The sequence below is a fragment of the Engystomops pustulosus genome, chromosome 7 (assembly GCF_040894005.1).
Source record: "Engystomops pustulosus chromosome 7, aEngPut4.maternal, whole genome shotgun sequence".
NCBI classification, from domain to species: Eukaryota; Metazoa; Chordata; class Amphibia; order Anura; family Leptodactylidae; genus Engystomops; species Engystomops pustulosus.
Genome location: NC_092417.1, coordinates 169,990,264 through 170,003,032, shown reverse-complemented (window position 1 = coordinate 170,003,032; position 12,769 = coordinate 169,990,264). Strand labels below are relative to the sequence as shown.

General features: G+C 44.1%; 1 protein-coding gene across 2 annotated transcripts in view; it reads right to left on the bottom strand.

Annotated features, from left to right (window-relative positions):
- Window positions 1–12,769, bottom strand: part of NELL1 (neural EGFL like 1) — a 534,618-nt gene that overhangs the window by 419,707 nt on the left and 102,142 nt on the right. For both annotated transcript variants that reach the window (XM_072118935.1, XM_072118936.1), the window contains exon 4: window positions 7,752–7,922. In XM_072118935.1, the coding sequence (XP_071975036.1) occupies window positions 7,752–7,922 (171 nt within the window). The remainder of the gene's footprint in view (window positions 1–7,751; window positions 7,923–12,769) is intronic.

The following is a 12,769-nucleotide window of genomic DNA, read 5'->3' as shown; positions in this document are numbered from 1 at the left end:
TGCCATTGACTTCTAGGGGAGTCAGAAAAACCTGGAAGTAGTTGGGAAGGGGAGGGGTTAGTAGAACCTCCCCATTGTCGGGAAGGGGGCGGATCTTTCGGTAGGGATCTACATGCTAAGCTCAGTACCACCCACTGTAGAAAATTTAGATACATGTTCCAAAAACTACTGAGAAACTGAGATTTTTTTTCCATTTAATTTTTTCCTGCCTACATTTGTTCATCATATTGGGGCTTGTTTTTTGTGTTACAGCTTCTATTTGTTAATAGCACCATGTACTGTTTTATATAATCTATTAAAAAATTATTTCAGGGTGAAATGTGACAAAAAATCCACAGTTCTTCCATTTTTGTGTTTAGTTTTAACAAAAACCACTATATGGTAAAAAGGACATGACTATTCGGATCAGTAAATTCTAGAAGAACCAAATTTCTAGAAATCGCCTTCAACTCTACTATTTCTAAAAATGAAAACAGAGATTTGATGTCACCTACAACTTATTTTTATATTTCCACTGATGGTGTTGTCTGAGGGCTTGTTTTTTTTTTTTTTCATTTTAAGAGATAAACAAGGGCTTGGTTTTTGTGTAATAGCTTCTAATTGTTAACGGCACCCTGTAAGGTTTAATTTAATGTATCAAAGTCTTTTTTTTTTTTAATTCTTTTTTTGTGGTGCAATTTGAAAAAAAAAAAAAAAAAATCAATCCCGCCTTTGTTGTTTGGTCTAAAGAATTTACTATGTGTTAAAAAATCATCATGAATCACTAGGATCAATAAGTTCTGGTAGCACCAAATTTTCCCGAAAACTCCTTCTATTTCTAAAAATTAAGACACTGATTTTATGTCACAAATAACTTATTTTTATATTTTACAGTGCTTTCTGGGGGCTTGTTTTTAGTGGGTCAAGCTCTAGTTTTTATTGGTACCACTTTGAGATAAATTAACTATATTACTTTTTAATTTATTTAATTTGGGAAGGGGGGGGGGGGGGGGGAATGAGCCAAAAAACCCCCAATAATGATGTTTAGATTTGATTTTCCAATGTTAATCCTACATTAAGTAACTTTACATGGCATTTTAATACTGATAGTGCCAGTTTTACATTTTGACTATTTAAATTATCCCCTACAAATCATTAGTGAGAACAGGACCCACATTGATGGGGGTCCCATTCTTTTGATTGCTGTCGGAGCCTAACCAATTAGCTAGCTATCCCCTACCCTATGGATAGAAGTTTAACTTAAATAGTTGGAACTAAACTTTCCGTAGGTAAAAGGGGAAGCTTTGAATTCTTTTTACTATACATTTTTTTTGAATGTATACTTTAAGGGAGTGGCTTACTATTAAAGTGTAGAGGCAGAGCTTAAAGGGGTGGTCCAAGCTCAAGTATTTATGACACATCCAGGACAGAGGTGTGTCCTGGGTCTCTAATATGGGTCTCTATTGACCTCAATCTTTTTCGCTTCTGGTTGGACTGACCCCTTTCTCTCCATTTGAGTAAACAGCAGCACCAAAACTCCCTGCAATACTCCTATTATAGCATCACTTCTGAAGTAGACCTGAGGACCATCGAGGACGTGGCCGCCGTGATATCATGTAGTTAAGGGGTTAAGCAGACCAGACTTGTTGATATCAGGAGAGGTATAAGACATATGCGGCAGGAGGTCTCACGGGCAGAGATTTTTGTGGTCTTGTTTGAAGTTGGAAACACCTAGAGAGAATCTGCGGGTGTCATTCATAGAGCGAGGATGAATCATCTACATGGTGGATACGCGGCTTCGTTTGCACATCAGTGGCTTCTCGACGAGTGCTCGGCTTGTAGACACGTCCAGGCTCCGTAAAACCCCTGGACTGGTAATGTGTCCGACCCCTTACAAATGATGCCAAACACTGGTCTCATAGGAAACTATAGGATCTGCTTTATTTCCAGTTCCCCTCCGACAAAGTCCAAAAAACGGAGGGTCTCTCGAAAGCTTAGTAAAGTGGTGGACTACCCATCCTACCTCTGCAACACCGGACTGGCCAACCAGAATAATACAGGGCCTTTCGACCTGATTTAGGGTAACGGGCCCTAGAGGTTTGGTCTAGGACAATAATGGCAAACCTTTTAGAGACAGAGTGCCCAACTTACAACCAAAACCCACTTTTATGTCGCAATTTCAGCAGTAAACTATTGATCCCAGCTGTATCACAAGTTTCAATCGTATTGGCGTCCTGAGTTCACCAATACAATAGAAAGATGATGGAGAAATTAGGATTATAGCTTCCCTCCAGGGTCTCCTGAAAAGGAAGAATCAGGGGACCCAGAACAGGAGCTTCAACGATAATCCATCTCTATCCACACCTTCCCGCTTCTTGTCTAGTCCATTCTGTGTTGGGGTGAAGGCCTGGGTGCCCACAGAAAGTGCTCCGAGTGCCACCTCTGGCATCCGTGCCATAGGTTCGCCATCACTAGTCTAGGAAAACCCAATGTAGGAGTATAACCTAAGGCCCAGCCGAAATACTCCAAGGTCTACGATGACCTCTCCAGTGGAATGGCCAAAGGTATCTTCATAGAAGGAATTGGATGACCCTTCGCCCCTTCTAGGTCATATCATATGATTTATCCATAAAATAGTAAATTTGAAGCACCAGAGATCCTCGGTGCCGATTTTGAACTTGGAGAGAGCATTGACCTGTGGATATAGACCCCCGCAGTCTCCCGTAGGCGCAGCGCCCGTCATTCCATAACCTTGTAGTGTAAGCAGCTTGGCGTCTTTATAATCAGATTAACTTTCTTCATTTAATCAATTCTGAATCTGAACTCATGTGTCAGATTTTCCCCCGTCCAAACAATCTACGGCGCCATTATTTATGACCCCGAGCGTGTGACATTCACAGTTAACCCTTAGATTTTCCCACAGGCAGAGGGTAATAGTGACTTTGTATATGTTAAGGTTACTACCTCTCCTCTGTATAAGGACATCATGCTGCCCCCCTGTTGGAGGGTGGAATTTGTATCTATCCCTTTAACGTTGAAGGAATTTTCTAAATTTATATAAACCGTAACTGTTACAAAAGTTCTGCAACGTTGTTTGCAACAAAATGGAGGAAGTGGCGTTTTCCAATAGATCCATCCAATATATGGGACAGGTTTGGCCAATCCTAAAAGGGATTTTTCCCACTGAAATGTCTAATGCCCTATCACAAGGATATAGGATAAATATCTGACTGCTGGGCGTTTTCTCTTTAGGCAGAATGTTATAGAGCAGGAGGAGCTAAACAAATTGTACATAGTGTCCTATCTGCAGGCACCATGTTATAGAGCAGGAGGAGCTTAGCAGATTGTACATAGTGTCCTATCTGCAGGTAGCATGTTATAGAGCAGGAGGAGCTAAGCAGATTGTACATAAAGTCCTATCTGCAGGCAGCATGTTATAGAGCAGGAGGAGCTAATTAGATTGTACACAGTGTCCTATCTGCAGGCAGCATATTATAAAGCAGGAGGAGCTTTACAAATTGTACATAGTGTCCTATCTGCAGGCAGCATGTTACAAAGCAGGAGGAGCTTAGCAGATTGTAAATAGTGTTCTATCTACAGGCAGCATGTTATAGAGCAGGAGGAGATGAACAAATTGTACATAGTGTCCTACCTGCAGGCAGCATGTTATAGAGCAGGAGGAGCTGAGCACATTGTACATAGTGTCCTATCTGCAGGCAGCATGTTATAAAGCAGGAGGGGCTGAGCAGGTTGTACATAGTTCTCTGTCTGCAGGCAGCATGTTATAGAGCAGGAGGAGCTCCATGCAAGGCCTATTCTCTTCTATGGGGATTCCAGTCATCCTTTGCAGTCACACACTGGTGAAGTGAGTGCTAGTCAGACATGAGCAGTGCAGAGCTCCATTCACCTCCAGTGTCTACAGTAGGAAAACTCCTTTAACCCCCTGCCGGTTGCTGAATAAGGATAACCTGGTGAGACCCTGGCACATGGGGACGTGTAGCTGCCATTGTCTTGTACCAGGCTGTACCTATCTGGAATCCGTGAATACAGGAGACGGATTCTTCGCTCTTGCTACGTGAAGCAGAAAAACAACAATGTAAAAGCTGTTGTTGTCATCCAGCAGCGCGTGCGACTAAATATAAAACACTAATTACCACATTAACACATTTCACCCAACCAGAAAATAATACATTGAATAAATACCGGTGTGTGACTAGCGCCTGACCGCACAGGTCCTCCCAGCATATGTGCACAGCTGCTGACAGGTATACGCTATATACACTGGGGAAAAGAGGGGGCTCAACACTCCAAGAATCCAGGCCTGTAAGGGTTAAAATTCTGCAAGGATATAAATGATATAGATGATATTTATACTCGATCTATTACCTTAAAACCAAACCTCAATCGCTTTGTACATTCTACTCTGCTCCTCCTGCTCTATAACATGCTTCCTGCAGATAGGACACCTTGTACAATGCGCTCATCTCCTCCTGCTCTATAACATTCTGCCTGCAGATAGGACACCATGTACAATATGCTCAGCTCCTCCTGCTCTATAACATGCTGCCTGAAGATAGGACACTATGTACAATCTGCTCAGCCCCTTCTGCTCTATAACATTCTGCCTGCAGATAGGACACTATGTACAATATGCTCAGCTCCTCCTGCTCTATAACATGCTGCCTGCAGATAGGACAGTGTACGATCTACTAAGCTCCTCCTGCTCTATAACATGCTGCCTGAAGATAGGACACTATGCACAATGTGCTCAGCCCCTTCTGCTCTATAACATGCTGCCTGCAGATAGGACACGGTGTACAATCTGCTCTGCTCCTCCTGCTCTATAACATGCTGCCTGCAGATAGGACACTATGTACAATCTGCTCTTCTCCTCCTGATCTATAAAATGGTGCCTGCAGATAGGACACTAAATACAACCTGCTCAGCTCCCCCTGCTCTATAACATGCTGCCTGCAGATAGGACACTATATACAACCTGCTCAGCTCCTCCTGCTCTATAACATGCTGCCTGCAGATAGGACACTATGTACAACCTGCTCAGCTCCTCCTGCTCCATAACATGCTGCCTTCAGATAGGACACTATGTACAACCTGCTCCGCTCCTCCTGCTGTATAACCTGCCGCCTGCAGATAGGACACTATGTAGAAGTTTCTCAGCTCCTCCTGCTCTATAACATGCTGCCTGCAGATAGGACACTATGTACAATCTGCTCAGCTCCTGCTGCTCTATAACATGCTGGCTGCAGATAGGACACTATGTACAATCTGTTCAGCTCCTCCTGCTCTATAACATGCCGCCTGCAGCTCGGAAATTGACTACAAGAAACCCAAAGAACACACAAATTCTAGGATGAGGTCGGATTTACAACCCGGAATCTGTAAACTAGCTGCAGTAACCAGGGAGATGTAGGAGTTAAATCCATATAATAATGAGGAACAGAAAATAAAATTGCGGCGGTCCTGAATGTGCGCGGTGCCGAGCCACATCTGTTGCCTCCAATTCACTTGACACGAGACTTTGGAGAATCGGGAGCCGCTGCCTGTTATTTATGGTGTAAGAGCAGATTATTGTAGTGCAGATCATTTACTAAATGAGTCTGGGGACTCGTCGCGGGGAAGGCAGCAAAATAATGCAGATTTCTATTACTTCACATGTAAAAAGGTCGACGATTAAAGCTCAGAGAAAACAGAGTGAACTACTTAAGCACTTAGGGAGCGCGGAATGAATTCAAACGGCCGTACAAATAAAACACGCAGCTTTATGTGCGACTAGAGACTCACCGCATTGATAGAAGTACACAGCTTCACTCCTGTACTTCTAACACCAGGCGGGGGAGGAGAGGAGGCACTACAATGTACAGAGGAAGCAGCCACAGCCACCCCCAGCCCAAGGACATACCTGTACTACTACACCCAACATTGCACTGTGTACATACATGACATTACTTCTCCTGTACTGATCCTGAGTTACATCCTGTATTATACCCCAGAGCTGCACTCACTATTCTGCTGCTGGTGCTGTCACTGTGTACATACATGACATTACTTATCCTGTACTGATCCTGAGTTACATCCTGTATTATACCCCAGAGCTGCACTCACTATTCTGCTGCTGGTGCAGTCACTGTGTACATACATGACATTACTTATCCTGTACTGATCCTGAGTTACATCCTGTATTATACCCCAGAGCTGCACTCACTATTCTGCTGCTGGAGCAGTCACTGTGTACATACATGACATTACTTATCCTGTACTGATCCTGAGTTACATCCTGTATTATACCCAGAGCTGCACTCACTATTCTGCTGCTGGTGCAGTCACTGTGTACATACATGACATTACTTATCCTGTACTGATCCTGAGATACATCCTGTATTATACTCCAGAGCTGCACTCACTATTCTGCTGCTGGTGCAGTCACTGTGTACATACATGACATTACTTATCCTGTACTGATCCTGAGTTACATCCTGTATTATACCCCAGAGCTGCACTCACTATTCTGCTGGTGCAGTCACTGTGTACATACATGACATTACTTATCCTGTACTGATCCTGAGTTACATCCTGTATTATACCCCAGAGCTGCACTCACTATTCTGCTGCTGGTGCAGTCACTGTGTACATACATGACATTACTTATCCTGTACTGATCCTGAGTTACATCCTGTATTATACCCCAGAGCTACACTCACTATTCTGCTGGTGCAGTCACTGTGTACATACATGACATTACTTATCCTGTACTGATCCTGAGTTACATCCTGTATTATACCCCAGAGCTGCACTCACTATTCTGCTGCTGGTGCAGTCACTGTGTACATACATGACATTACTTATCCTGTACTGATCCTGAGTTACATCCTGTATTATACCCCAGAGCTGCACTCACTATTCTGCTGCTGGTGCAGTCACTGTGTACATACATGACATTACTTATCCTGTACTGATCCTGAGTTACATCCTGTATTATACCCCAGAGCTGCACTCACTATTCTGCTGCTGGTGCAGTCACTGTGTACATACATGACATTACTTCTCCTGTACTGATCCTGAGTTACATCCTGTATTATACCCCAGAGCTACACTCACTATTCTGCTGGTGCAGTCACTGTGTACATACATGACATTACTTATCCTGTACTGATCCTGAGTTACATCCTGTATTATACCCCAGAGCTGCACTCACTATTCTGCTGCTGGTGCAGTCACTGTGTACATACATGACATTACTTATCCTGTACTGATCCTGAGTAACATCCTGTATTATACCCCAGAGCTGCACTCACTATTCTGCTGCTGGTGCAGTCACGGTGTACATACATGACATTACTTCTCCTGTACTGATCCTGAGTTACATCCTGTATTATACCTCATAGCTGCACTCACTATTCTGCTGCTGGTGCAGTCACTGTGTACATACATGACATTACTTATCCTGTACTGATCCTGAGTTACATCCTATATTATACTCCAGAGCTGCACTCACTATTCTGCTGCTGGTGCAGTCACTGTGTACATACATGACATTACTTATACTGTACTGATCCTGAGTTACATCCTGTATTATACTCCAGAGCTGCACTCACTATTCTGCTGCTGGTGCAGTCACTGTGTACATACATGACATTACATAATCTGAACATTCTTTATACAATGTATCCAGGGGCCTGTCGTTGAGGAGTTCCCTTTAAGCAATCCCTTCACATCCAGCCTATTTTCCACCGTATCACCCAATCTCTACTCACTTGTTGCAGTCCACGTGGATGAGAACATGGGAGCCGCTGACTGTCAGGGCGATTTTGTGCCACTGCCCATCTGCCAGGCGGTAGGGAAACGCTTCTGTTCTTGATTTTCCATTAAATCTGTAGTGGTATCTGATTTCATCCCTTAAACCGCTGCTTTCCAGTTCAAAGAAGCTGCAAGAAAACAGAAGGTGATGAGAGAGTGTCTCCAGGTAGCAGTAAAGTGCTCGGGCACGGGGCGGGAAGGGCTTTGGAGTGCGCCCATCTGCTATCAGCAGTACTACACTGCCTCTCACATGGGAACATTAACTTTCTGCAGAATTTCTTATGAGCTCCGGTACAGAGAAGAGTCTGAGACTCAACTTTCTCAAGAACTATAACCTAGATCCTCACCACTCCTTCCATTAGTCTGCAGAGAAGAGAGTGCACTCCATTAGTATGCCCGCTATCAATGCTGTTACTGTGGCTTAGCTGCAGTACCACAAGCAACCTGCGGACATGGGTGGCGCTGTTTATGGAATAAAGCTCACCATGTTTTTCTAGTGTCTTAACGGGAGTCTTGGTACTCGGTGCTGCCGAATGAAGACAACTCTGTAAAGGTTGTTACGATCCCCCCCCAGCAAGAAGCTTATTTGGATAAAGGCAGAAACTGCATTTTTTTTTTAATAAAATGAGACATAACAGACCCAAAACTTCTCACAAGTGCAGTGTACTAGAGTTGTCTCTGTGAGATGAATACATCAGCAAAAATACCAAATCACTCTTCAGTGAATACAATGTATAAATGCAAGCAAAACATGATTGTGTCTCTGTGGTAACAGACTACAAACAATCCCAGTGTAGTCAGATCCTTCAGTCTTGTACTTTTTCCGGACTCTCAGGAAAGAGATGGCACATGACTGCAGTTAGGGTTTGTTTGTAGTCTGTAACCCGAGAGCCACATAGTTTGGGATAGAAACTGCAGATGCAAAACGATTGGGGATGTTTAAAGGAAACCATTTGCAAGGTTCACTGTTTGAAAGGCGAAGAATCATTCTTCGCCTGCAGGGGTATCTCCATGGTAACAGACTACAAACAATTTGTGTAGTCAGATCCTACAGACATGTTTCACATTAATCTGCTGTTACACATGTACACGTGAACCAATCTCTCTCCCGTTCCTATCATTTGCTACATTGTATCAATGTAAGCAAAATGTATCAGCCTGCTGAGATGTCGCCATGGTTACAGACTACAAACAATTTCAGTGTAGTCAGATCCTACATTTATGTTTTACATTATTCTTCTGTTACACATGAACCAATCTCTCTCCCCCGTTCCTATAATTTGCTACATTGTATCAATGTAAGCAAAATGTATTAGCCTGCTGATGTATTTCCATGGTAACAGACTACAAACAATTCCTGTGTAGTCAGACCCTTATTCTTCTCACAATTTTGTCTTTCAGGAAGGGAGTGACATCTGACTACAGGATCAGACTTCACAGGGTCTGTTTGTAGACGTTGGGGCACATTTACTAAGAGTCCTGCGGCCGCGATTCCGTCAGGTTTTCCCGAATATTTCCGATTTGCGCCATTTTGCGCTGAATTTCCCCGGGTTGTGGCGCATGCGTTCGGATTGTGGCGCATCAGCGCCACGACAGAGATGGGTGGCGTGGCTGTCGGACAACCCAACGGATTCGGACAAACCGTGGAATTTAAAAAAAAGAATTGTGTCGCAAGATCAGCACTCACATGCACCGAGAAGAAGAAGGTGAACTCCGGCGGACCTCAGCGCAGCAGCGACACCTGGTGGACATCGGGCGCACGACTTTAGTGAATTCCGGCAGACCCGAAACGGTCAATGATTTTTAAAGAGAACCATTAACAGAGTCACTTATTTTAGGTGTTTGGACACAATAAGAGTATACTAGGTTCCTAATGGTGCAGTGTGACATATATACAACCCCACATCCCGCCCTAACGCAGGTCCTCTTCTCCTGCTTACATTTCATCATGTTGAGCGCGTTGCTGCAGGCATCGCCGCATCCTCCACATCCAGCCCCAGATTAAAATATTTACTGAGTTTCTTCAGGAACACCTTTTATTTTAAACAATTCAGCCAGGACGCGGAGATCTATGGAGCGCCTTTGTTACTTGGCAGTGGCCAATAATTCAGGAGTGATTTCCCCCAGGCATGTAGGCACAAATATCTGCAGCATCCATCAAGCTCTCGGCTGAACGCAGCGCTCGGATGCCGCTGCTCGACCTGTGACATTTACAGCTTTACCACTGAAGCACATTTCCGCTCCGCAGATGTGACACACTACGACAGTATAAAGCACGGGTATAACTCAGAGACGGACCCCGAGCCAATGGATGGCATGAATATACAGCGGGCATAAAACCCTGCCACCGATTTACAGGCGCAGACGCCGCCACAATGAGGGTTATTTACTGACTCCTAATAGCACAGATGTACACTAATTACAAACTAAATCCATCCAGACTGCTCCGTATAATAACTCCTCCAATACTTTCACTAGTCCCCAGCTGTAGTTTCCAATCCTGATCCCCAGAGCAGCGCTCCACACTCGCACAAACACCTTCATTTCTCCTTGGCATATTTGCACAGTTCTGAACTTGCCAGGACAGTCCCTGGATGAGAAAGGGTGTGTCTTAAAGGGAAATTTTGACTACATAAAGCTCCAGGGCATGTTAGATATTGTCCCTGGAGATCTGTGTAGTCAGACCTTTGTGTATGTTGTAAGAAGTGGCAGGACTGTGAAACGTGAAGTTATATTCCAGCTCTGTGGCTCTTACAATGGCTCTGGGAAGGTCTTACACCCTGAAGAGCTTTCTGCTCTCTGCACCGAGCAGCTCGACAGCCCCTCCCCTCTGCTACAAGAAGGAAATGTATCAGAATTTTGATTGGATACACTTAGAGCAGAGGGGAGGGGCTGTGGAACAGTTATATGCAGAAAGCTCTTCAGGCTAGAAGAACTTGTGAGGACCCTCGTAGTAGCTCAAACCTGAATTAGAAATCCACTTTTTACAGTCCTGATGCTACATACAACACACACAATGGTATGGTGACACAGCACCCCAAGGTCTATTACTAATACTGGCTGCAGATTATTATGGCCAAAAGTGATGACAGATTCCCTTTAAGTCCTGTTCATTAATAGAGTAGGCACAGAGGTCAGGACTTTAACATCCCCATTTATACATATATATATATATATATATACATCCCTATATTATCAATTCCCAAATCTGTGGACATGACCCAGTGAAGAAATGTGTCTTATAGATTTTCAACCGAGAGTGGGTGTCCCTGGCAGGCTCAAGGACAGCCCAAGGTTATACCCGAGAGGAGGGACTGAAATACACATAAACTTACAATTTGGTATGTATACCTAACATCTTAAAGGGGTTGTCTTAGATGAGTCCAAAAAAGAGACCTCACTGATCACATGAGTAGAGTCTTTTCAATTCCTACAAAGTATACTGCTATAGAAAGTACAGTGGCTGTGCTTGGTATTACAACTCATTTAATTGGGATGGAAAAGGCTACATTGCTGATGTATGTGTGGTCCATGGCCACACACATTAGGCAGCAGATCAATGAGTGTGTAGGATACCGGACCCCAACTCAGTTTCATCTCTTACCCTAAAGAAAACATTCAAAAATAGTTGTGCACACCCTGTGCGCACCACAGCGTGCATTACTTGATGCGCATGCTCCAAACCTGTTGATTTTGGTGTTACTGGCCAATCGTCAGAAAGATCTGCCCAATCTTGTGTTTTGAGGGACCTACATTTCAGCAGCATTTCCCCCCTCCCATAGCAAACACATGCACTAGAGGCTGAGCGTGCATATGTACAGAGTTGTCTAGAGGGATACTCCAGACCCAGACTCTCCGGTATCTAAGGCTCAGCCTACAGCTGGAGGGGTCTGTGCCCGCTGAGCCGTCAAATGAGACGAACAGGAGCCTGTGCTGAAAATCAAAGTAAATGAGTTTCGGCGTGTGCCATGAAGACACCGGAGACATCCCTCCAACCAGAAAGTGATGTCATTATCCGGCGTGTCACCGCAATCCCACACAATGATCCGGCCGCTGTCATCCCACATTTATCAAGCCTCATCCTACAGATTCCCTCAACCACCACCGACATTTCTCATGTTTTTCAACAAGGGCCATCAGTAGCCGGAGTAAAAAGACAAAAACAATAGCTCCATGATTACAATGGTGGAGCAGGAAGCCGTCACTATTCACCCTGTGGGTTATTATACAGTATGGGGGGCTACTAGGGGGCAATATGCCACATAGGGGCTACAATGGGAGGGTTATTATACTCTGCCGAGCCACTAAGGAGTATTATGTGGTGCTACACCACAGGATGTTGGATATGATATGCCTTAAAGGGGGTCTACCACCTCTACCAAGCATCATAATCGACTATCAGCATGTTGTAGAGAAATGCACGGTGATTCCCAGTTTAATCCATATGCAAATTAGGCAGTTGGTGCACTCGGGACATGTCCTTAGCACCTGGAGCACAGTTATTCCTGCCTGGATCACTTCCCTCTCCTCCCAGTATTATATCATCCTTCTCACAAGACGAATCCTGATCCAAATGCTTATCTGATGGAAACTGCAGTGGTCCAGGCAGGAATTTCAGCGCTCCCGAGGACACACTTTGGGGGCACCAATTGCCTCATTAGCATATGGATTAAAATGAGAATTTCTCAGAAACAGCTAGAAAAGATATTTCAAAAACTTACTGCATTTATCTACAACATGCTGGCAGGAGATGACAATGATGGGGGACCCAGTAGGTTCCCTTTAAAGTCCTATGCAGTACTCACAGACTATCATGGTAATCTGTGATCATATACATGCAATGCATCAAAAACCATAGCACCATCTAGGATGACTCCCATCATTCTATCATTTTGGACTCTCGCTCTCCGGGGACATTAAGGATTATAATCGATGAGTCTGTCACTTTAAGAAGCAGTCATCTGCTGAACAATGT